The sequence below is a fragment of the Ictalurus furcatus genome, chromosome 11, assembly GCF_023375685.1.
Source record: "Ictalurus furcatus strain D&B chromosome 11, Billie_1.0, whole genome shotgun sequence".
In the NCBI taxonomy this organism is placed as follows: Eukaryota; Metazoa; Chordata; class Actinopteri; order Siluriformes; family Ictaluridae; genus Ictalurus; species Ictalurus furcatus.
The window spans coordinates 9547884-9573911 of NC_071265.1; the positions used below are offsets into that span (position 1 = coordinate 9547884).

At 41.2% G+C, this 26028-nt stretch overlaps 1 protein-coding gene across 9 annotated transcripts in view; it reads left to right on the forward strand.

The window, feature by feature from the left end:
- pde4ba (phosphodiesterase 4B, cAMP-specific a) overlaps window positions 1-26028 on the forward strand; it is a 176114-nt gene that overhangs the window by 148025 nt on the left and 2061 nt on the right. For 8 of the 9 annotated variants that reach the window (XM_053636548.1, XM_053636546.1, XM_053636547.1 and 5 more), the window contains 9 exons: window positions 13796-13908; window positions 21682-21775; window positions 23812-23987; window positions 24080-24178; window positions 24272-24436; window positions 24556-24655; window positions 24754-24908; window positions 25015-25137; window positions 25786-25968. In XM_053636548.1, the coding sequence (XP_053492523.1) occupies window positions 13796-13908; window positions 21682-21775; window positions 23812-23987; window positions 24080-24178; window positions 24272-24436; window positions 24556-24655; window positions 24754-24908; window positions 25015-25137; window positions 25786-25968 (1208 nt within the window). Of the gene's footprint in view, window positions 1-13795; window positions 13909-16350; window positions 17039-21681; window positions 21776-23811; window positions 23988-24079; window positions 24179-24271; window positions 24437-24555; window positions 24656-24753; window positions 24909-25014; window positions 25138-25785; window positions 25969-26028 lie in introns of those variants that run through there. The other variant, XM_053636553.1, reaches the window with a different exon arrangement.

Sequence of the window (26028 nt, forward strand, 5' to 3'; positions counted from 1 at the left end):
AGTGCCAGCGCTTTGTCTGTCAGTAGGTTTTCTGTCAGTGAAAGTAATCAGGACAGAGCAGGCGTTGCGCTTTCTGGTTTCTTGGCAACATGACAAGCTGTGTTTTTTTTTTCCTCTCTCCTCTCTTATTAACGTCAAAAGAAAAAAAAAATAGCGACTGGTGAGGGAATGATGGCTGTCAGATAGCTGCTAAAACGTAAGTGATGACGGAACTTAGCTTGTTTCGCAGACATTCCACAACACCTAATGTAAACATACAAAGATAAAAAGTACAATGTCATTCTTTAATTAACAAAAAAGATATCATTGTTGGTAAATTGCTGCAGTATAAAAGAAATAAAACACTTCAGGGCATGGAGTTTTACGGAAATAATCAACACCATGGTGGTAACAGTAATGTCGCTTCACATCGGGCCACATCACACCACCCCATCATTGATGATTTTCCTATAACAGCATGCCTCGCCATTATACTCTGAGACTGTAGTAGTGATCGAGATGAAAAGCATCAGAAAACTTCTCATTCAGCTGTCATTGTGAAATGCTAACTTTGCTGTCATTGTGAAATGCTAACTTTTGCGAATGTGAAATAACTGTAATTTGTAATTGCCCACGCAATACAGTTTTCGTAACAAACAGTTTATAATCTCAGACCAAGAACAAACGATGTGTCATCTTTTAGGAAAACGAAATATCAGACACATAAGGTGAAAGGTGATTAAATTCCATAGCCCCTCCTCAGCTGACTGCTGACTTGAATAGTTTGGGTGGTAATGAGAGAGCTTGGCTTTTGCAAATGTTGATTCTCTCACGGCAGCTGGGGCATCAGGTCCACATCACAAACAACACTACTATCTTTAGGGGGGAACAGAAAGGGCAGATACCTCTGTACTGGGCATGAGGCACACTTGCTGGAAAGATCTAACGTTCTAAAGCTTGTTCATGCAATCCATCTACTTAGGATCAGAGATGAATCCTTGTTGGTTGAACACTATATTTTTAGGTTTTAGGCCTCAGTGGAATCTTTTCTTTCCTCCCCCCCCTTGTGATTTGAATCAAAACAGTTTTCCAAAACAATGAACAAGAAGTCACATAAGAAATGCAAGTGTCACATGGGCTGCTGCGAATACACTGACAGGAATCAGTCCAGATACACACCATTTCCTGTACTTTATAACGGAATTGTTTTTCTCTTCAGGCTCTAACCCGGTATATGCTGTTATATGCTATTATAAAGTAAAAGCAACTCTTCAAAGTAAAACCAGACACTCTAGCATAGTCAGACAGGCAAGTTTTTGAGTTGGGAACTGTGTCTGTATTAGACGAGCAGATGTTTGCCTGGCTCAGAGAAGGAAGTCTGTGTCGGGTTTTGGCATCGGCCTGGTGGGGAGCAGTGCACCCTGCTAACTATCTGAATTATGCCATTGACGTCAGCACAGCCATAAAGCAGACACACTACCCTTCCCCTGTGAGCTCTTCTGCCAAAGGGGCCTGTGAGTTTTCAAACAAACCCAACCAAAGAGAGAGAGAGAGAGAGAGAGAGAGAGAGAGAGAGGTTATTTGGATATGCATGGCTCTTTTGTTTTACTCAAATAGGATCTAGTCCCTAAAAGCTGCCTGGTAAAATATTTGTCAGATTTGATATGGAGTGGGTACTCTGAATGTCAAGGTTTTAGGTCCTGTTTGTGGCTTTGGAAAGGAAGGTACAATATAACAAGAATTTAAAAACAAAAAACAAAAAAAAACCAATAAGGTCCACCTGTAATTCAGACAGCCTTTGTTTCTATGTCATGTGGGTAACTAAAATAACCTTAGTCAGAATTTCATAAGAATAACCATTCAGTTTCTTTACACAGAAGCAGGTTTCTCTTATATGAATGGGGAAACCTAAATAAGAAATTACATCATTAAAGGGAAGCATAAGTTCACAGCTGTGCTAGTGGTCATGTTTTTGACTGGTGAAGTGTATGGGCCTGTCAAGCTGTTACATTCCTTAAACTCACTCCTTGTTTGTTCCGTATTTTTCAGGGAATAAATTTAGGTAAATATTTTGTATACTACTGGAACCACATACTCTTCCAGCAATATACAAAGCACTTATCTGTAAAGCACTCATTTGTCATGTATGTTGCACGCTTCATGATACAAGGAGTTCAGTAGGATAGGTTAAATGATAACTGGTTTATTGCAATGTCTTTTAACTTTCATTTCATTTCATTTCATTGATGAACATTTACCGATGTTTTGCACTTGAGTTTAAAAAAGAAACTTTTTCTAAAGCACATCTAAAGATGAGAGTAGTTGAACCAAAGTGCTGTACAAAACATCATATAACATCACATTAAATAACATCATAAGACAAAGAATAAAATAGAGTGGACCTCACGCGAAAGAGGAGCTTTAGCTTAGTTTTCTTCTGTCCCAATCGTAGTAATACCAAGATATAATACCAACAATAAAACTTTAGCAGAACATTTCATCAGTCCGTACAGGATTCCATGTGGGGTTTTTTTTTTTTTTTTAATTTGCGATGCAACTTGCAGAGCTTTTTTGTGGGAAACTACTTGAATTGGCGAAATTGCAGTTGCACAAAATTTCACGGTATTTCACATTAATGTTTGTTGGTAAATGAGACCTTTTAACTGTACTCATGTTCGACGCACAGGAATCGATGATGTGATGATGTCACATGACGCATCTTGACACAAATCGGTGTAAAATCTGCAGTACTTCTGAGAAATTGCCAGCTCCTCTGAACAATTCGGAGTTTGCTTGACTTTGCAGTGATTTCTGCGATTGCAAAATCACGAAATTCTGCAGGGCCTGAGTAATGTACAGTATAATGTTAGGCTGTAACATTATAACAATAATATTCCTGCAATGTTTGAAAAACATCTGTTCACACTGTAATTAGAAAGTCGCACAGTTAAACAAAAACACATATAACGTGTGTAATTGCTGATCTGGGAGTCTGCAGTGTCAGAGACCAGGCCGATCTTTCACATTTACAGACATGGGAGAGTTTTCAAGTTTTCATGAGTATTCAGAGAGTATTTGCCAGAATAACAGGAACTAACTTGTTTCACAGACATTCCATAACATAAATGAATAAAACAAATATGATGTGTTGCTTTTTCATTAAGTAAAAATTACTTTGACAAATTGTCGTGGTATAAGATGAATAGAACACTTGGGCTGCGATGTCATAATAATAATCAGCTTGATAATCAACAGTTACTCTGCTTCACATCATCGCTGATTCTTTTCAGCACACCTCGTCATATTTCATTCTTTACATAATTGCTATGTAAACTTAAAAATTATTAGCTGGGTATGGGACAATTGGGTATGGGTTACTGCGTCACTTAAGTGCATAATGGTACAGAACTCTTTACAACCTCCAGGTGTTTTGTACATGTACAGCGCTCTCCACTAATATTGACCCCCTTGGTAAATATAAGCAGAGAAGGCTGTGAAAAATTGTCTTTATTCTTTAACCTTTTGATCTTTTGTTAAAAAAATTCACAAAAATACTCTGCTCTCATGGATATCAAACAGTTGCAAACAAAATACAGGTTTATATTTAAAAACAATCTTTGTTAAATACAGTGTGCCACAATTATTGGCACCCTTTTAGTCAATACTTTAGTGCTACCTCCCTTTGCTAAGATAACAGCTCTGACTCTTCTCCTATAATGCCTGATGAGGTTGGAGAATACGTGGTAAGGGATCTGAGACCATTCCTCCATACAGAATCTCTCCAGATTTCTTCAAATTTCGAGGTCCACACTGGTGGACTCTCCTCTTCAGTTCACCAAACAGGTTTTCTTTGGGGTTCAGGTCAGGGGACTGGGATGGCCATGGCAGGACCTTGATTTTGTGGTGAGTAAACCATTTTTGTGTTGATTTTGATGTATGTTTTGGATCATTGACCTGCGGGAAGATCCAACCACGGCCCATTTTAAGCTTTCTGTCAGAGGCAGTCAGGTTTTCATATAATATCTGTTAATATTTGAGTCCATGATGCCATGTATCCTAACACAATGTCCAGATCCTCTGGGAGAAAAACAGCCCCAAAACATTAAAGAGCCACCACCATATTTAACCGTGGGTATGAGGTACTTTTCCATAAGGCTACCCTCTCTGCGCCAAAACCACCTCTGTTGTTTATTGCCAAAATCTCTATTTTGGTTTCATCTGCCCATTCGAAGTTCCAGTAGTGTCTGACAAACTGAAGACGCTTGAGTTTGTTTTTGGATGAGAGTAGAGGCTTTTTTCTTGAAAACCTTCCAAACAACTTATGGTGATGTAGATGACTTCGGATTGTAGTTTTGGAGACTTTCTGACCCCAAGACGCAACCAACTTCTGCAATTCTCCATCTGTGATCTTTGGAGATTTTTTGGCCACTCGAACCATCCTCTTCACAGTGCGTTGAGACAATATAGACACACGTCCAATTCCAGGTTTATTCATAACATTTCCAGTTGACTGGAACTTCTAAATTATTGCCCTGATGGTGGAAATGGGCATTTTCAGTGCTTGTGCTATTTTCTTATAGACACTTCCCACTGTACTGTAGTTCCTGCCACCTGACGTGTGATTGGAATTATTCAGACTCTGGTTCCTGTTATAATGTTTGCCTGATGATTGACAGGTGAACCCACATTAGCTCAGTGGATCTAGCTGCTGTCTTTAAGGGATAAAATGAAGATATAGTTCTGCAATAAGGTTGAGGAGATTTGAGCCTAGATGGTATGATTTAGAGGAAATGTAAAGTGTGTCAGAAGCAACAAATCCGTGGAAAGTGAACTGATGTAGATTCTATGGCATTTCCATATCCTTCTGCATGTCACTCCATCATGCACCAGACACATCCTTTCCATATTGTTTCCACGATATTCCGGAGGAAAGAGACCTGAGAGCAGTGGAATAAAGTAACATACTTGGCAACTGAGAGACCTAAGAGTGTGACTTTCGCTTTGGTCTGGACTCCATCAGAGACCAGTCATTCTCTCTGCCTCCCTCTTCTGTGGATATTGAGTTTGCTTTGTTTTTTTTTGGTTTTTATTTAAATGATGCCAAATTACACCACCGACGATATGTTGTTAAGCAGAGTTTCTGAAATGACATGGTGTGCAGCTGATGCTCATTAACGTGACAAGATAAAAATCATTTCAGCATGCCGAGGGTAATCATGCTCCTGCTTCCATCTCACACATTTTCAACAAGAAACCTGCCAGCATGCTTTAAAACAACCAACTGAGGACAAATTCCTGCTGAATTAGACTGGAATTAATTGGAATGTGTTGGCTTTTTAATTTGTCCCAATGGAGTTAGGAGGGTCAAATAGAGGGTTCTAACACAATGAACTTATTGAAATCTGGCAGTGGTTCTGCTGTACGGGTTCATGTCAGGTAAAAGGACAAAGCATTGACTGTGTGTGTGTGTGTGTGTGTGTGTGTGTGTGTGTAAGTAAATACCCACGCTGATAAATGATGGAACTGTTATCCATGATTCTGCACTAACCTCAGATGCCCTCCCTGGACCAGACATGGGTGTCATTTGCTTTCTATCCAATTATTGATCTACAGATCAACTTCAGGCACTGTGGGTAGCGGATGCCGCCTCACTTGTCCAGGGTCCTCGATTTGATCCTGGTCTGGACACACATGCTCAATGGGTCTGCATGTGTTTCCTCCAGGTTCTCTGGTTTCCTCCCACCTACCAAAAACATGCATATAGATAGACTAGCTTCACTAATTTGCCCCTAGGTACAATTGAGTGTGTGACGGTGCGTGTGCAGTGGACTGGCATTAAATCCGGGCTATATTCCCACCTTGCACCTGGTGTTTTCCGGGATATGTTCTGGATCCAGCGTGTCCCTGAGGTATACAATGCTTTTTGAAGTTGAATGAATGTATAAAAGATCAGCTCTATCTCATCTAATCTGATAAAATCCCAGTCTCACTACAAAACAGTGGACCATTCATGGGAACCTAGGAAGCCTCTTTAAATGATGTAAATCCTGATTAATTAAAAGCAGAAGCTCTTTTTTCAATTCAAAGCATTGTTGTATTTCTTCAGACCTGCTTTTTGGACTTGATTGAAAAGGACTTGGAAGTCTCTGAGCTGTCATAGTCTGTCTAAACAGTAGGTGAACATTAGCTGCCTGTCAAACAATAGCGTAAACAGCAAAACTCGATAAGCAAAAGCTCACGTTTTAATGAAGGCCGTTGAAATATCGAACACAAATGTACATTCTAAGCGACCATGATGAGGACGTTCCTGTTTTTGCCACAGCCCCATCTGATGAAAATGATCCAGAATCCCATCATCTAATAGGAAACATTCATTTGAAAGCATGATTTGACGCTTTTGAAATTTACTCACAGTCAGACTCGTCTCCCGCTTGTGCTCTGTTACAGTTGAAATGTGAACGGGAAATCTGATTACATAAATGTAGCTAGCTGAGATATTATATTTTAATCGAAGTGATTAAACACTGATTCAGAAATAAACAGCTGCACCGCACTGACTTGAAAGAGAAAAAGCGCTCTAGTCGATTTCTTAAACTAAATGACGGAGTAGCGGAGATAAAACACTACATTGTTTTATTCTCTACATTCAGCTATGAGTTCAAAGGCATGTCCGACTCATCTCCGGTACTTGGTCAATAAAATTTTGCTTTAAAATGAGAGACACGATGCATCTGGTTTCTGCAGCCGTCTCCAGCCAGTCAGTCACAGTGGAGGTGGGAATTCGAATGCTTTTCCGAACTGCCGTGCTCTGTCCCATCTGAAGTTCCCGTTGAACGTGTAAAGAGCCTTGAATCTGTGGTATCTTCTCGACTTTTCACCAAACTTCTTTACGTAATTGACCAGGACTCTGTAAACAGGTCTAGCGAGGTTGGAGTGTACGAGCAATTCTGACCATCAAAAGAAAAGAGGGTTAGGATGATGAAACAGCAAGGGGTGATGGAAGACTAATCATGCGCTAGTCGCCAAGCCACTAGCGCATGATTCAGCTCCTGTCTTGCATGCCACACCATAACCAAAAACACCGCCTGGCCTGTTTTCTTCCCGCCTTGGTGTATGATTCTGAAGCGTGGCTTCATAAATCTGTGTGGAATATTTTCCGGAATGCCCCTTGCGGAAGAGAGACAGGGGGCTCACTGTCAGGGGATGGATGGTCTGAAACGTGGAGAGCGAGGACTGAGTGGCCCGACAGAGATCAGGCCATTGGCTATGGAATATGTCCCCTCCCTCTTTCTCAAGCTCTCTCAATATTTCTCTCTCATAAACACACAAGTATCCAGTGTTAAACTGTATTAGGGAATCTCATGTCTGTGAAGAAAAACGAACCACTTAAATAGATGATGGCATGCTGAAAAAATGTTGATTACTGAATGGCCTTAAAAAAAATTCCAAAGTAAACAAATTAGATTAATGAAGTTATTTCCTATGCAGATAATGATGTGAGGTAACTGCCTCACCAAATAGCCTTGGAACGATAAGGGGGGGGGGGGGGGAGTCTTTCTCTGCATTTCCTGTCATCAGAAAGAAAAATATGTGTGAAAATACAAGCTCATTTTGTGTGGTCTAATGAGTTCACAATTCCTGGGCCATGTGAGGTCTACCGAGGTTTTGTCCTTCATGTGGTTAGGTTAGGTTAGCACGCGCCGCTCCTCCCTGCCTGTTCGCTCAATGCCTCACTTGTTTAAGCGCGTCTACGCCGAGCAGGAGATCCGGCTTCCTTAAGGAAAACATTTCAGTATATTTAGTCCTGTCCTGCTCTGAAAGGAATCTTAAGCTGAAATGAAAAGACTATACATATAATAGAATGAAATAACGCTTCTAAAATACTGAACAGTGTTAGAAGTGTAGCTGTTTCTAATGGGAGCAATAATATTAATATGCACACTGGGATATTGGACGGACAATGCTATTTACGAAGGTTCAAAACAATCCTAATATGGTAGAGTGTCTCGGGTTTGGTAAACACAGCTGACAATTCTGCTCAAAGTGTCCTTTGTATTCGGTACCTCAGGCCAGAGCATGACAGAGTCATGCAGCCATGCGTACACACTGTTTCTCTTGGGTAGATGTTTCACCCCGCGTGAACCCGTTTTGTAAATGTGTATTTATCTGAAGGTCTCCCAAGCCTTTAAAATGGCATGCAGTGTCAAATATGTTTGCAGACTTCTTTGTTTAGAAAGAAAAGTGGATTAAGTAGCATGTACAGTATGTTTATACTCGATGACTATCATTTAGGAGGTGGTAGAAGTGACTTACAACTGAAACCGAATACAGTCCAGATACACAGCTGAGCAGCTAACAGTTAAGGGGGTCCGGATAGTTGCAATGTTGGGAATTGAACTCGCAACCTTCTGGTCACTAGTACGCAGTATTAACTTCTGCCCACCAGTTAGCATTTGTCTTTGGAAACGATTCGTTTATGCTGTGTATAAATTATACGAACAGTCTTGGGAGGCATTTCATCCACTGGGATTGGAAATGAAGCAACTCCAGAATTATTGACACCCGTAAAATATATATAGATAGGCTAAAATGATCATCTAAAGTAAACAATACACTAATATACTACAACGTTTTCACTCAAACTGCTGCTTAACTTTTTAATTATTGTATTTTACCCCATACATGCCCAACTCCAGAAATACTGGCACCCTTTGATACTAATTACAGTAAATGCAACCTAATTGTCTGGCCTAAAATTCTATTTAAAGCCTATTGAGATCATTCCTGTGGTCTGACTTGAAGAGAGCAGTCCACACGTACAAACCTAAGAAGAAATGTTCTGCATGGAGGAGTGTCCAAGATGTCAGTGTCGTAATTCTCACCAGTGGAGGCTTCAGCGAATATCATTGAGGAAAAAAAATGCACTTCTTAAGAGTGCATTAAAAAATATATATATTGTGTTCAAATAAAACTATGCATCATTCATGTGTTTAAATGTAAAAAATTATTGGCACTCTGAAATTAAGCAAAAACAATAAGTGAGTTGCACGTGGTGTTCTTTTTGAATTCTGTTAAAGGGTGCCAATAATTCTGAGGTTGAAGTATAGGCTGCAGTACTGTGGTGCTTTTGAAATATAATTTGAAGGTATTGATCATGTTTTGTCCTGACATTTCTTTGGACTCTGTAATTAGCTGTGTAAATTTGTGCAGGTTTTTGTTGTTCTTTTTAATTGCTGCTTAACCTTGCGTACCTCGTCTGCTCAACAAAACACACGTTCATACACATCGTCACACTTGTCAAGCAGGCACGAATGTCATAGCTGTTGCCACAAACATCCCACATCCTCTTCATTCTCGAACACTGTACACATATGCACACAGAGTGTGTACACACACACAGATATCTTTGTCAAACTGGAGCACATCACAATTATGTGAATTAAAAAGATCCAAAATGACACACACACACACACACACACTCATACATTTACATATTTTGAATCCACAAAACATTGATTTTTCCGCTTATAACAACTCCCCCACATTTGCCCTTACGTGACCCGAAAATTTTACGCAAGTACACACACTCATGCAGTACACACCCACGCATAAAGAAAAGATATTACATGAAATGCATTATTGCTGGAAATGTCAGAGTGACATTTTGAGGATACAGTTCAGGATCTCTTACACAGCTGTGTGGTTATCGAAAGGGAAAATGACCGGATAACCGTTTATTACAGACGTTTATTTTCTGTTATCCATGGAAGAACCTTTTCGTCAACGTCCACTCCCATTAAGATCACTAAATGGATGACCTCATGCTTTGTGGGTAGATGCAAGATGGGCATATGTCAGATTTTTTTCCTGGCCCATTGCCTCGAGCTCCAAATGTGCTGGTCAGGGTGTGTGTGTGGTAGTGGAGAAAACCCCTCTTACGCATATGTGGTCAGCCACTTCACTAGCGCTTTCATGCACACATCGTCTGAATCTCACTTTATGGCAAAGGGACTAAAGAGCGGTGTATACTTTTATCTTTAATTTTCATAGCCCGTGTGTGTGAGAGAGAGAGAGAGAGAGAGAGAAAGCAGGGGTCGATTACAGTTGGAAAACTGCTTATGTCTTTTTCAGTAAGCTTTTATTGCTGATAATAATAAAGATCACAGTGATGGTGCATCACCTGCTTCATTACACCTTCATTCATAAGTATAAAACACGATAAAAGATTAACGCTTTATCCAGACGTCATAAAAGCAGGATTCCCACTTATCAGCAGCATGCGCTTTACGATCTGTTATGAAATGATAACATGCCTGTTATCGGTTGTAGCACAACGAACTAAATGCACATGCAGGGTTGTTGTTTTTTTCTCCACAGAACAGAAGAAAGAAACCTCCCTTTAACAGAAAAAGGAACAGAAACAGAGCTGAGCGATGGTGCCAAGAAACCGAGAGTGGATCTCATAAGACTAATGCCTGAGATCAGACTCCAGGCGTTTGTTCCACATGTTTCTACTGACAGTTTACCCACTCACTGCAGGGCATCTAGCATGTCCTTCTCTGAGATCCATCCTCAACCTGATCATTATTAGCACCGTTAACTTAAACGAGCCAGAATAAAGATTCAATATGCAATGGGTGATCTTTTGAGATGAAACACTGTATATTTCTTCAAGCGTTAAAAAAAAAAATCAAGCTGAACCTTTTTTTTTTCCTTTCCGTTTCAAAGTTTTCAGCATTTCCAATTCATAACAGCGTGGAGACTCTTCCTGGAATATCTACCAAAAGTTATACAGTATATCAATTACCTGTAAGTCAACGAGCATCTGCTTCTTTAGTGCTGAAAGTGTTTTGCTTTCTTCCCATGATGATGCATGACAAAGGAATTTAACATGTCTGCAACCTTCTTATCAATCGAAGGCAGTAATTGAGTTTCTGGCGAAATTGGCTGTGCTGTCTGGGCGAGAGAGATGACATACTCAGATACCCAGATGAGGATGGGTTCCCTTCTGAGTCTGGTTCCTCTCAAGGTTTCTTCCTCTTAACACCCAAAGGAGTTTTTCCTCGCCACCGTCACCACCGGCTTGCTCAATAGGGATAAATTTGCACATTTAAAATCTGTATCCCGTGTTTATATGTTTCTCTAAAGCTGCTTTGAGACAATGACCATTGTAAAAAGCGCTATACAAAGAAAATTGAATTGAATACTGTCTCCCCTGTCGATCACAGTAGCCAATCACGCGCATCTGTGAGCTCACGTACGCAAGAAAAGTCCAGATAGTGCTTTCCTCGGACTGTTACGCCGCCCTGTGATGCTGCATGAGCAGCAGTTTGAGAAGATGCTTCGAGTGTCTCAGAGGAAGCTTGTTTTTAGCCTTCACTTGCTCTGGTTAGTAGTTCTTGTATGATAGCAGAGACCTGGAGAGTTTTTATTTATTTATTTATTTATTTATTTATTTTTAAAAGGCTGTCAATATTTTTGATGCATCCTTTTTTGAGAGTAAATAGTGTTACTGAAAGAGTTTTTATGAGAAGGATTTTTGCTACAGCATTTTCACAGTTGCTTGAGTGACGTATTTGAAATGTGTGTAAGCTTTATTTGTTTTTTTGAAGCATTCTGGACTTGACTGTAAAAGCAAGGAGAGAGTTCGACGCTTTAGTTTCCTGTCTTAAATGAGCTTCTTTCTCTGTAACACTTTGTTTTTGTCTTTTTTTTTTTCTGCATGCACTTGTTATAGTGATTAGTTTTGAAACTATGTGTGAACTTACGTGTATTTGTTCAATTCAGTTCTATTTTATTTATACAAGTCTACAGTATGCAGTTGAGATTATCCACTGGTTCTGGCCAGAACTGTTTTTGGGACGTGCCGATCTTTAGGGTATCCATGTTGGACCGTTGACAAAAATTGAGGATTCTTGTCGGTTGACATACTTAAGTCCTGACTGACTTGGGTTTGAAATTGTCCTTTTGACTCGAAGACTCGAAGACTCTCAAACTCTCTACACTTTCAGGTTACGAATCCTTACAGATTTCGAACTATTTTTTGATTGATAGATTGATGGATTAAATTTTATTGTCCACTAATGTGGAAATTCTTCTTTGGCTTCTCAAACACACAAACAAAAATAAAATAAATAAAATAAAAATAAACCCACAATACACAAGTTATGCACATACATCAATATAACAGTTATTCTCAAAAGGAGTCGCTTACCTTTCGTTTAATATTCTAATTGCCACTGGTATAAAGGAATGTTTATACACATTTCTAAGATATTTTGCGACCTTGTACCTTCTTCCAGATGGAGTTCAGTGGGTGTGTGGAATCAAATACACCCCTTGTTGCTCTTCTGTGTATTGCCAGCAAATACAGTTTATCGAGCTGTGTTTGCTGGCGTCCTATTATTTTTCCTGCAGTTCTCACTATCCTCTGCAACTTATTTTCATTCCTCACGCCTAGGTTACCATACCAGGCTGTATTATTCAACATTAAAATACTCTCAACATGACTTTTGTCTACCATTTCCGAAACGGATCGATTAACATCAAAACTCTTCAGTTTACGCATAAGAATGAACCCTTGGACTCCTTCAAATATTGTCTACATTCTCACAAAAGCTCAAACTTGTATCCAAATAAGTTCCCAAATATTCCAAACGTTCCACAATCTCACCAACTCGATCATTTAACTTTACTTTCCCTAACACATGTTGTCCACCAGAATTAACAGTGAAAATCATCTTTTTTGTTTTCCTTATTTTTATGTTCAAGGCACTCAGTTTACACCAGTCTTCAAGATCGACCACATATTTTAAATAAGTTTGCTCGCTCATTGCTTGATTTTTAGAACCAGAACCATATCATCATAAGCATACTTTTTTATTTTTTTTGCTCCTTTAGCTGTTGGCATGGTTATTTGGATGTACAAGTCATTGTGAATCAGAGCTGCCCAGTGACTGAATGACCGAACGTACGTAGATGTAATTCCCCACATTGTGTTGTTATGCAGCTGCGAGTCACAAACGCAGCGTACACAGACGAGGCACACAAGGACTTTTCTGTGTCCAGCCTTCATGAGTCCTTCCCCTGTTTAACAGTACTGAGGTTTTACTCTGGCCGGCATCCACCAGATTACAGGCTGAAGTCAGCAGGACTTCATGGACTGTTAGTATGTGCGCGTATGCCGTGAAGCTGTGGTTTAATGTGTTTGAATGTGTGTGTAAGTGTGTGAGTCTGCGAGTGTATATATATACAGGTGTGTAACTTTGTGTGTTTGTGCTTATTGGCTTGAGGTTTAGATTTTTGTAAATGAGGAAGTGGGTGACTGTGTGTGTGTGTGTGTGTGTGTGTGTGTGTGTGTGTGTGTGTATGTGTATGTGTGTGTGGGGCTATGCAAAGCACCCCCCACCCCCAGCACCCCATCTTCCTGTCTATTGACATCACAGCTGACAAGGGTGGTCTAGGCAGCACATGAGGGGTTGGAGGCACAGAGCCAGGAGGCAGTATCGCTTGACCACAGCCAACTCACTAACACTCAAGCGACAGTGAGAAAGAGAAGGAGAGCGAGTGAGAGAAAGGGCTTAGAGCCAGGAGGCAGTATCATCCAGCTACAGGCACTTCATCCAGCTGCAGACTTCACTCCCTCACTCCCATATACTGTGCAAACGTGTGTGTGTGTGTGTGTGTGTGAGGGAGCGAGTGAGTGCAAGCCCCTCAGTGCGTGTGTGTGAGCCCAGGATGAAGGATCGCCTGAGCGCCCGAGTAGCCATGCAGGATCGTTTTAAGCGAGCGTCTGTCTCTGTGTGCCTTTACACAGACGAGTCGTACCAGAAGCTGGCCGTGGAGACCATGGAGGAGCTGGACTGGTGCCTGGATCAACTCGAGACCATCCAGACCTACAGGTCCGTCAGCGACATGGCCTCCAACAAGGTGAGCTGAGTCTACGCACCCCTACAGCACACACACACACACACACACACACACACACACACACACACACACACACACACACACACACACACACACACACACATATACACACATATATACATATATACATATGCAGACACACAAGCAATAAAATAGCAGCATGCAAACTCTCTTACTACCCTACTGTAACTTTTAGAACATTTTACTCAAGCAAATCTGTGATATTATATTTCGGCTTTGCTTTTGTTCAGACTTGGTCGACTCTCGGTCTCTATGAATGGCGCTATTGAGAATCCGGTGCCAACAGAGCAAAGTACATGAGACAAAAACAGTTTAGACAGCATCCGCTAAATGCCGGGACTAATATCATGCCTGTAAGGCACACGGAAAAATTCCTATCATAGCACAAATGTGTTGAAATCATGATTCCGTGGTGTTTAGCATCCGAGCTGATCCCAGGTCAGATAATGCAGCAGAGTTGTACACTAGCTGAAAGACACCATATGCAAGAGCTGAGGTGTGTGTGTGTGTGTGTGTGTGTGTGTTAAGCAGGTCTGCTTTCCTCATTGAGCAGGTCGTAGCATGTCTCACGCTGCTGTAAAGGATTTCCAGACGATGAGCTGGAGTTAGACACGAGTGTTTGCGTGAGTGTGAGTAGTTATATGGCTATTAAGCAAAGTCTAAGCACCTGCCATGTCTAATGATCCTCTGATAGCACGCAACATGACGCTCAGGATGTTAGATGTCAGCCTGTATATGATATATTTATGTATTCGGTTGCTAGTATGGCAGCTATGGTCTGCTGTTATTGTGTAGTCTAATATTTAATTAATATTAGCTCATAAAGTAGCACTGGACCAAAGAGCATAGTTAGCGTGTAGTTAGGATGTCATCTGTGAGCATAATATTTAAAGTCATATTACGTTGCTCACGGTCCATGCGTTATTTGCATGTGATTAGGAGTACGTTTGAATGAATCACACATGCTCCCAGGTTGTACTGTCCAGCATGTGTGTGTGTGTGTGTGTGTGTGCGCACTGCAGATGTGTGAGTCAGGTTTCCTGTCTCCTTCCTAAGCCGTAGCTAGGTGCAGACTACAATAGGAGAGAGTGCTGTGTCAGGACAAGGCGTGCTCCCCTTGTTTGTTTCTCCTTCTGCTGACGTCAAACTACAACAAGGGGACTCTGATGAACACAATAGGGTTGATTGCTATCACATACATACCACACACATATGAAATAAAAAATTGAAAGTGTTTTATTCCTCTTATACGACAACAATTTGCAGATTAATCAGTTTTCCCGTCATGCTTTTCATATTTAACGTTGTGGAACATTCGCAAAAGTAAGTTTCTGAGCTCGCTTCTGTTATAAGGCTATAAGCAGTCATTCCCTTGCCAGACTTTTATTCTTTTATTCTTTCTCTTGGAGTTGATAAGACAAAGACACGCAGCTTATGTTACAGAAAGAAGGAAAAAGCACAGCGTGTCAAAAACGTGACCATGTCACCGACTCCAGACATTTTAAAATCTTGTGACGTGACGTGACTAAAATAAAACATCCCTATAGAAACAGTAGCGAACATTATTCATTCAACAAGCGCATCAGTATTGTCAGAGCTGCTGTTATAGAAAACGAATCAACCTTCTGACCAATCAGAATCTCCCATACGTGTTCAATTAGGTTGAGATTGAGACGGTAAAGGATTATAGCATATTATTTACATCATTTTCATCCTCATTAAACCGTTCGGTGAGACGTGCGGATGGGGGCAGGGTCATCCAGGACGAGACCACGCCTAATCAGCATAGAAACGTTTCTTTAGACGATAAAGGGGATCAATCAGAAGCACTTCGTGTTGATTTTCAGTCACGCGTCATTCTAATGAGAAATGAGCAGCCAGAAAAAGAAATAAATGCCCCCCTCGCCCCCCGCCGCATCCTCCACCAACATAACGGAGCTGCTGGTTTTTCCTGTGTCACGTCTTGTTTAAAAACGTCCCGTGTTATTATATCTGTAATATGTATTTTTTTCATGTAAACACAGAGCAATTACACTGGAAAGATGATTCATATTCACACATTGTACATATTAGCAATTATTTGTAAAAGCACACCATATATTTACTCACACCAAGTGGAACTCGCTGGAGAATAAGATTAGATCAAAACGGAATATTTAGACAGCTGGAAAAAAAAAAAAACAACACAGAGGGCAAAAAATCTCATCGGAAATCATTTTTCACATCAATATGCAGGGCAGCTTGTCAGGTTGTGTCACTTCACACATAAAGTTGTATGAATAAATGAAATGTAAAGTTGTAGTGCCTGCACACACGCACGTTTTATTACTATTAATTTTTAATTTTTTTATTTACTCTACATTTCTTGTTGTGTCCTGAGGAGGCAGTGTTGCCTGGTCACCGTGAGAAGGTAGTGAGTTTTGGAGAGTGATAGAATAGTTATGGATCTTGGGGGTACGGACAAAAAACAAAAAAATCCCCAAGAGAACAGAACAGTACTGTACAGTACAAGGATGATGATGATGATCATGATGCAAGGACTACGATTCCTGTTGGGGGTCAGAATTATGGAGGTCACATAGAAATTCTGCAATGTGCTAAGGAGAGAGTATTAGGACACCTGATTTGTTACTCCAGTATTTAGGAATTGACCATGCTATCTGATGTGACTGTGTGGGTGTTGTTTAACTTGATGGCAGGAAAAGCCATGATCTTATCTATATACTTGATCTCATTCCAGTACAAAGAAGACTGTTTAAACTGTAAACTGTGTTGCAACTGTGTGTGTGTGTGTGTGTGTGTGTGTGTGTGTGTGTGTGCGCGCGCGCGCACGCGTGCTTGAGGCAGAAGAGGGAGGTCCCAGCATTGAGAGGGCGTGTGCGTGTAGACAGTGACACACTCGCACAGTGAAGACTAGTCAGAGCGAACAGCTCAAAGTGAGTCAGTAACTCTCTGCTGTGTGTGTCAGATGCCAAATCTCAGCGTTGCTCGGCACTAACACACACGTGTCTGCGCAAAGAAAGACTTCACACTCTGCCTCAAAATGGGAGCTTGTTGCTTCGAAAGAAAGGAACACAAAAAGTTCGGAAAAATTAATTGCTGGAGAAAGGTGAGCTGATGCGAAAATCCGTCCTTTTTCTTTTATCTTTATGTTGTGCTTTGTACTGTTTTCACACTCCTGGTCTCAAAATGTTGCTCGTCCTTACTGCTGGTCAGCTTCTCTTAAAGGTTTGTCTTGCTGGTGTTCCTCACATGCAACGAGTCTCAGCTTTTTAATACTTTTCGACATGCTTCTCAGATATCTGTTGGAACTCTCAAACCTTGGTTGGCGCACAGTTAAATCCAGACTAGTGAGTGTTTCAGTGTCTGCAGCATGCTCGAAGCGTTTGCAAAGACTGTCTCTATATAATCCACCTGAGTAGCAGTGTGTCAGAAGGGTCAGTTTGCCTTGCTGTTCTGTAATACAGAATACATGTAACAAAATGACGGGGGAAAAAAAACATGATGGACATGTACAAGTTGGGTTGTTTTTTTTTTAGGAGGAGAGGAAGATTTTTACACATCGGTAGGCTTTTAATCTTAGTGCAAACTTTTATGGAGCACCGAAACACTGACTCATTATGTTCCATTATTCCGAACAGTGTAACAAAACAACAAAATAAAGCAGTGCTTTTTCCCCTTTTACTAGTTCTTGTTAACTAGAGAGGGTTTTTTTTTCCTTTCAACATGTTTAGTGCAAGTCCAGACTCTCAGAACTGGCTCTAATTCATAGCGAATGTTTTTTTTTTGAAATGCTATAGCGAGCATTACACTGAACTGTCTCTGTCAGTTATGATGTGAAGTTAGTGGTGCATTGGGAAACTGTGTACAGCTTTCTCAACTGTAATCTTCTAAGCATGGAGCTGTGTACTAGTTTTAAGGGGTTTTTTTCCCTCTCCATTAAAAAAAAAAAAATTCTTTAAAAAAAAAACACTCAAGCCAGTTTACTTTCTTTTAGACTTAAGGTATTTATGTTAGCAACACTGCAAAAAAAAAAAAAAAGCTATGTCAGCAAGTCAATATATCTTGAATTTGGACAAAATGTAATGTGTATGTGATTATTTAATATTATAAGATTATAAATCAAATATAAAATGATACAGCCTGTTTTTAGATGCTATTACTTGTCATTTGCCAATAGAACAAGACTAAACTGTCTATAAATAGGTTTAATAATCATCCATTAGATTTCTCGTAATCTTATAAATGAAGATAAACCAGATAACTCTAACTGTATTCTAGATCATTTCACTTGCTAAGATGCCTTTTTTTTTTTTTTTTAAACTTTTTGCAAGGCAAGTTGAGCATTTTCTACATATTTTCTACTCTGACTCGCAGCTTTGCACTCTCACACAAAGACCCAGCATCACTTGAGTCACTTAGAGGAAGCGAAACACTAAAGTGAAACATCGGTTTCTCAACATGTTGCTTCGTTCACACTTGTCTATTTCTTAAGAATGAGACGTCACAACCGATGAATTGTCCGTGAACTGGTTTGTCACCTTGACGTGCGTCATCAGGTTTTGCCAGTGCCGATGATGTGTTGGTGTGTAGATGAACATAATGGACTTACCGCTATTGCAGTGCTGAGTTCCTTGAATGACACAGCCATGAGTAATGAGCTCTTGAACATTTAGTGAAGGGGCATTCCAGCACCTTAATGTCAGTCAAGTACTCAGAGGAAATGCATACTTGAGTTGTGTTGATAGGAAGAAAGAGGTACAAAAAGTTGTATGTGTGTACTTTAATATGTTGTACAGTATCTGAAGATATGTTCGAGATCATAGTGTGGGTTTTTGACTTGCGTAGAATACAGAGCAGTTTAGACGAACCTCACGAGCAAGTAGAGCAACCTTACGTTTATACTGCCCACTAGTGGACACAGTAGGTCATTGAGCTTAGCTGGAATTCAGCATGAATGCATTTTATTCTCGCAGTATTAAGACAGGTGAGAGCTGAAATCCGTAAAATCAGTATGAGATCGTGGTTACTGCTTTTAAAGCTGAGAGGAGGTTTAATATGCTGTTTCCCATTCCTGGGCCAGATTTCCACCTTTTTTTTTAGAGAGAGAATTATTATTATTATTATTATTATTATTATTATTATTATTCTGTATTAGGGATATATGAGTTAATTAACAAACAAAGGGGTTTTTTTAAAAAGAAATTCCACCTTCAATTCTGACTCTGATTTGTCAGCTTTGCATGGATCTCCTTGTTTTTATTTTGGTAATGAAAGGGGGAAAAGAATTCCACTTGACGTTTTGGGTCCAGAATAGCACAGACACGTAGGCAGGTTTCCCCCACTGCAGCAGACTGCAGAGAGACTTTCTGCGATTGTTTTTCTGTCTCTTTCTTTCTCGTCTGCCCTCATCTCCCTCTTGCACCTTTTCTCTTGCATGTTTTCTCACAGCCCTGAGATTTTCTGCCATTACATGACTGTGTCATCACTATTACTGTCATCAACAGTCAAGTTCAAGGTGCTTTATATGTCTGAGTAGCTCTGCAAAAGAAATATCTCATAAGGCAATGTTAATACTATTTTTTTTTTTTTTGCTATTATTCTTAGTCATCAGTACAATTCAATAGGGTTTTCCCAGTGGCTGGACTCTGTCCTGGGTGCTGCAAGGACAGCCCATTGATTTTGGCTGTTTGCCTCTTAGCAGTGAATGAGAGAGAGAGAGAGAGTGTGTGTGTGTGTGTGTGTGTGTGTGTGTGTGTGTGGCATATGGTGCTGAGGTGCAGTGATGTCCCAGTGTGCACTGACAGGGGTAAGAGGGAGACATAGAGGGAGGGAGGGAGGTGCCTTGCTGGAGGAAAAAAAAAAAAAGGAAAGATGCTTCTGCAGCAGTCAAAGCCACGTGATGCTGTTGCCATGGCGTTGAGGTGTAGTTGGTGGCAGCATGGAGCGAGTGAGCGAGAGAGAGAGAGAAAGAGAGCTGATGTCACAAAAAAGCAGACGGGCGAAGGCAATTATCCTGGTCTCTCCTCTCTTCTGTTTTTTTCACTCTTACTTTCTCACTGCTTCTAGCCATCCAGCATCTGTGGGGTGAAAATAGCACAGGACATTGAGAGAGAGAGAGAGAGAAAAAGAGAGAGAGGGGAGCATGATTGGAACCTAGTGTGGTTTGGAAAGGCAATATAAAAAAAAAAAAAGCATTCCTTTTGTTCTACCAAGTTCCTTGGGTTCTAATAACAGCTATAGCTATACAGCTTGGTGAGGCTCACATCACCCAAAAAAGTCCATTAAAAATTGTTTCCCAAACATAATACCTACAGACAGAAGGAATGCAGGAAAGTGAGGGCATCCTCATCCCTCTGTCTTTGTGTTCTTCCTCTCCTTCCCCTGCATAACAAAGCGGGGTCTCCCCCTCCTCTACCGTCTTTCTGTCAAATCATATCTGCGCTGGCGTGCATGTTGCTGGGGCAAGCAAAGCAAAAAGGGAGGGGGTAAAACAAGCTAACTCAGACACACAGAGAGAGAGAGAGAGAGAGAGAGAGAGAGAAAGCTGCAGCAGCAGTAGAGCAGCACTAATCCAAAAGAGGAAGCCCCCCTCCAGCTAGATGAGCATCCCTGTGTTCTTCCTCATTCCTCCATCTCTCCCTCCCTCCCTCCCTGTGCTCCCTTGCCTCATCTCGTCCATAATTCATTGGTGCTAGCAAACCCTCCTGTTCAGCTTCAGCTCCAGTTTAGATTGTCGTGGACCACCTTGCTGGACCCTGCTGCCCAGGACATGGAGACCACGCACAGGAGTGCGTCGGCCGAGAGCCAGGATGTCGGCTTCGATCTGCTGTTTGCTCGCTGATCCAGACCAAGCAAAGGAGGAGAGGAGAGAAGAAGGGATTTTTGCACTCCCTATCATCTGCCTCTCTCTCTAGCTAGTCATTTTTTTGTGGATAAGCGCTCGCTATTGTGGATTTTTGTCTTTTTTTGGATATAAACCAGGATCCAAAATGCCCGAAGCGAACTACCTTCTCTCAGTGTCCTGGGGTTACATTAAGGTGTGTATAGAAAGTGATAGGAAATGGATGCTATATGGGTCGGTTATTGGTCTGGTTGCTCCCACTACGTGTGTGTTCTGCAGTGTTGGTGGTCTGGGGGACTCTGAGAAATGACTAGCACTGCTGGGGTGCCTCTGCTGGAATGCGCAGCCTTGGATTTCCTTTTGGTTTCTTGGTCTAAACGGTCTTAATTTCACACAGATGCGATAAAAAACCTATCAAAAACATTGTGTGATGGGTTTTTCATTAGTGGTGTGCGCTCATATTTAGCAGCTTGTGCAATTTTTCGATGTGACGCAGGATATGGCTGCCATGTTGATTATTTAATTATATATTCATTTGTTTATTTATTTCTGGAAGACATTGCATGTTTGTCGGGCCACGTTTTCATACACAGATTCTACCTCCATTTTTGCTAGTTTTATCAACCTGCTTATGAACCTTTTTTTATCCAAATGCTATATATTCATTTGCATGTAGATATGATTTATATGGAATATAATATTATTTAGTCGTGTTCATTAAAACACTCATATATAATATCACACTATCACCAGCATGTTCTAAATGGAGGCATGTAAATAAATGTAAATTATGCAACAAGAATTGAACCACTATTACAACCTCAATGTTTAACTGCAGCTCTATAAAGAAATATATGAAAATATTTTTGCATTAATGATCAATCCTCTGTTATTTTTTATGTTTCCAGTTCAAGAGAATGCTGAACAGGGAGCTGACGCACCTTTCCGAGATGAGCAGATCTGGCAACCAGGTGTCAGAGTTCATCTCCAACACCTTCCTAGGTGACCACCAACCCCATACCCCCTGCCCCACACACTCACATATGCATAAACATAAACACAGACATCCAATGAATTATTGTTTAGAATTGTTGGGTGTTATTTGGTTGGATGGATGGCAGGAGAAAAAAAGACATGCTCCAAAAAGTAGAAGTATTTTCTTTTGAGGCTTTGAGAGTGATGACAACATGAGAGAGGGAAGCTTTTCATTGTTAAAAGCTTGACTTTAGCTCTCATGCCTGCTATGTCATAAGCTTGGTATTTCAGATAGACAGCGAGAGAGAAATTCCCAATGCAGCATTCAGCAAAAGGAAAAAAAAGCGGGGGGGTGATGCTGTAGAGAAAGATGGAGAAAAGGAGATGCAGGTGGGATGGGGACTGGTTGGGCGGGGGGGGGATCCTGCTGTACAGAGATACTCACGGTGGAAGCCCCGTTATGGAAGAGCCAGGCAGTAAATCTATGACTCATCTAGTTCTGTATATCAGATTGGGAAGCCATCCACACACACCCATCCACACACATCCGCTCTCACAGTTTAAGAAGTTTCTGTGTTATTCCGAGCAAATATTCATCATCTCAAACAGTCCTGTGAATAATCGACTCATGACACGTGTCGTTATTTATTCTTCTGCGTTCCATATGTATTTTCATGTTGAATAGATGAGGATTAGGATTGTGAGACCATTAGGATTATTGAGGCTATTAGCAGTGAAGCGTCTGTCACGTGTGGCTGCTCTCCTCATGCCTCTCTGGTCCGTTCCACTTCATCTGTCAACATGGAAAAGAGCAAGCGTAGCACAGTTAATGGGATTAAAACGTGACCAAAAACTAAAGCCTTCCTTTACTCTCTCTCTCTCTCTCTCTCTCTCTCTCTCTCTCTCTCTCTCTCTCTCTAACACATCTGGAAGTCAGAGGAAGCATATGGAGCTCTTTAATTTTTAATAACAGTTAGATGAAGCTGAGAGAGCTGAGGTGCATGGAGAGAGAGAGAAGGCACATGTCTAAAAGAAATGTCTTGATATCGAGCAGAATATGCTTGCTCGACGCTACAAGACCGAAAGACGCCAATTGATACAGGACTAATTCGGCTTCACTTAATCTTTCATCTAAAACCTTGGATTTCCACTTCAGTTGCATCACAGATAGCAGGGAAACGGCTTGTCTCAGTAAGACTCCTTTTCCGATGCTTATGAATTAATAATGCCTAGTGCTTGATCTTCTGTCTTTCTGCTTAGACACATTTGAGACTGAGAATATCATCATCATTAACAGGCTATCTGAAACAAATAAGCCACGAGACCATCTTTGGTTTTGCAGAACAGTTCAAATCAGAAAACTGTCGGTTAGTACGCTGCGGCCCACGTAAAATAAAAAAAGCCAAAATATCTGTACGTTAGGAAGCTCTCCACAGTGATGGTTTATGAACGAAGCTCTTCATTAGTGTTTTCTGTCTCAAGAAACGGCACCCCGACCGTGCTGTCTTTTTAGCTCGCTGTCAATGGAAGGCTCCTAAGGCCTGACCTTTAGAGACATCGTATTAATGCAAGCGACCCCTGAAGGGGCTCGATTATGTCTGAGTGTGAGATAGAAGGCAAGATGGAGTCTCTTCTCAATGAAGGAGAAAGCTCAGTGAGAGAGTACTGATCTCTCCTTTACTGTGTCGGCTGCACACACACACACACACACACACACACACATACACGCACACATACTGAAGAATAGGTGTGAGGCGTTCAGCTGTCGAGTGCACCTGGGTTGCTCTCGGGCTAAAGGCAGCTGCTGACGTCATTCAGACAAAACCGTTTCACCTTCACTGGTTCTCAAACAATGGCTGTATTCTCTGCATGAATATTACAAAGATGAGACTAAGTACTCTGGAATGCTGTCCATCCAAAGCTCCTTCACTTATAGTGATCTTATTATGTAAAGAACAAAAAGACCGTAGGCGGTGCGCGAATAAAATTTTTCGAGGTCTGCTGTTAAACCGAACGAACAAAAACTGAACGTGTCCTGATGTTGTTCTGATTCCTGCCTGCAGACAAACAGAATGAGGTGGAGATTCCTCCACCCACACCAAAGGCTCGGGAGAAGAAGAAGAAGCAGCAGCTGATGACTCAGATCAGCGGCGTGAAGAAGGTGTCTCACGGGCCCAGTCTCAACAGCGGCATCACCCGCTTCGGTGTCAAAACTGACAAGGAAGAGCTGCTGTCTAAGGTAACGCCATCAAACCAACTGTCAAAAGAGCGTAAGGAAGTGCTCGAGTTTGAGAAGTCTTACCAGAGTCTGTCGCCATTTTCTGTCCGCAGGAATTAGAAGATCTGAACAAGTGGGGCCTGAACATCTTTACTGTGTCAGAATATTCCAACAATCGTCCTCTAACGTGCATCATGTACGCCATCTTCCAGGTCAGTCCTCTCTCCTTTTCCGAATAGCTTTTCCATTGACGAATCCTGTACACTTGACAGTCCACCCTCCAACTCCTGATCTATCCTCAACAGGAACGAGACTTGCTCAAGACGTTTAAGATCCCAACAGACACGTTTGTGACGTATATGATGACGCTGGAGGATCACTACCACTTGGATGTAGCCTACCACAACAGTCTTCATGCTGCGGACGTGGCCCAATCCACACATATTCTCCTGTCCACACCTGCACTAGATGTAAGGAGACTGATTTTATACTCTTTGGGGTTTCAAGATCATATAGAAAGTGTTGGACTGCGTTTGAGCCCTTCAGCTGAGATGGTTTCTTCATCGTCTTGTTTAATTTTTGTCCCCAGGCTGTCTTTACTGATCTGGAGATCCTGGCTGCTATTTTTGCAGCAGCCATCCATGATGTGGATCATCCTGGTGTTTCCAACCAGTTCCTCATCAACACAAGTAAGTGGACATGACTTAGCTTCTCGAAAGTGTCAACAGCCATCATCGTAGTCTGAACAAGATGGCTCATTATCTCTCTCATCTTTTTTTTTTCTTAGATTCTGAGCTGGCGCTCATGTATAATGATGAGTCTGTGCTGGAGAACCACCACCTAGCTGTAGGCTTCAAGCTCCTTCAGGAGGAAAACTGTGATATCTTCCAGAACATCACAAAGAAACAGAGGCAATCGCTCAGGAAGATGGTCATCGACATGGTGAGATGCTCTTGTCTTAAACTTAGCGCCATTTCATGCACGTCTTTAACATGATGTCTTTATGTTCATACATGCGTCTAAGCTTGTTTTTTATTCCGGTCTTTAGGTACTTGCAACAGATATGTCTAAACATATGAGCTTACTAGCCGATCTGAAGACGATGGTGGAGACAAAGAAAGTTACCAGTTCAGGGGTGCTGCTTCTGGACAACTACACAGACAGGATACAGGTAAGAACCTTCTTCTGTGGTGTGTGTAAATCAGCAGTCACACCGAATGAACATAAAATGCATCTGGCGAAAAAGCCCATTCACTGGAATGGAAGTGAATGATTGCTTACGGTGGTGGTTAATTTTGAATCCACCTCCTCCGATTTAAATTCACACCATGTACATGAACTTTAACACTTAGAATCTTGGAAGAGTGAGCCAATAGAAAACGAGTGTAAGGCTGGATCACGTATTTTTTTTATCAATCACAAACAAACAGCTAGCTAGTTTGCTAAGGTTAGTTGTTCCGTGAAGCAACACTTTCTCTCGAGCAACACGTCACGCCAGGACGGCCCTGGCCAAGAAGTTCACAATGAAATATCCTGTCCAAAAACGGCTCGAGTCGAACACTTCCTCCTCTATCCGATATTAACCGAGCTAATTATTGTTCAGCGTGCAGCAACTACAAGGTCGGCTCATTAGAAAAGACATCTTGTATTGTACCACGCTCTGCTTTGGTGGCTGAATAATAGTTCATTCAAGCCTTTGCTGTTACATTTACATTTATTTAGATAAAGTACATAAGCTTGAAATGATTGGATAGAAAGGTATGACTTCAAAGATTAGCCCAATCAATTCTAATCAGATTTTTGTTGAATTTCAATTTAGGTTCTTCGAAATATGGTGCACTGCGCTGATCTGAGCAACCCCACAAAGTCTCTGGAGCTGTATCGGCAGTGGACGGACCGCATCATGGAGGAGTTCTTCCACCAGGGCGACCGGGAGAGAGAGCGTGGCATGGAGATCAGCCCCATGTGTGACAAACACACAGCTTCCGTAGAAAAATCACAGGTCCGTATTAGCACTTAAGCAATTCCTAATATGAGCCAATACATCAGAGTCCTGATGGAT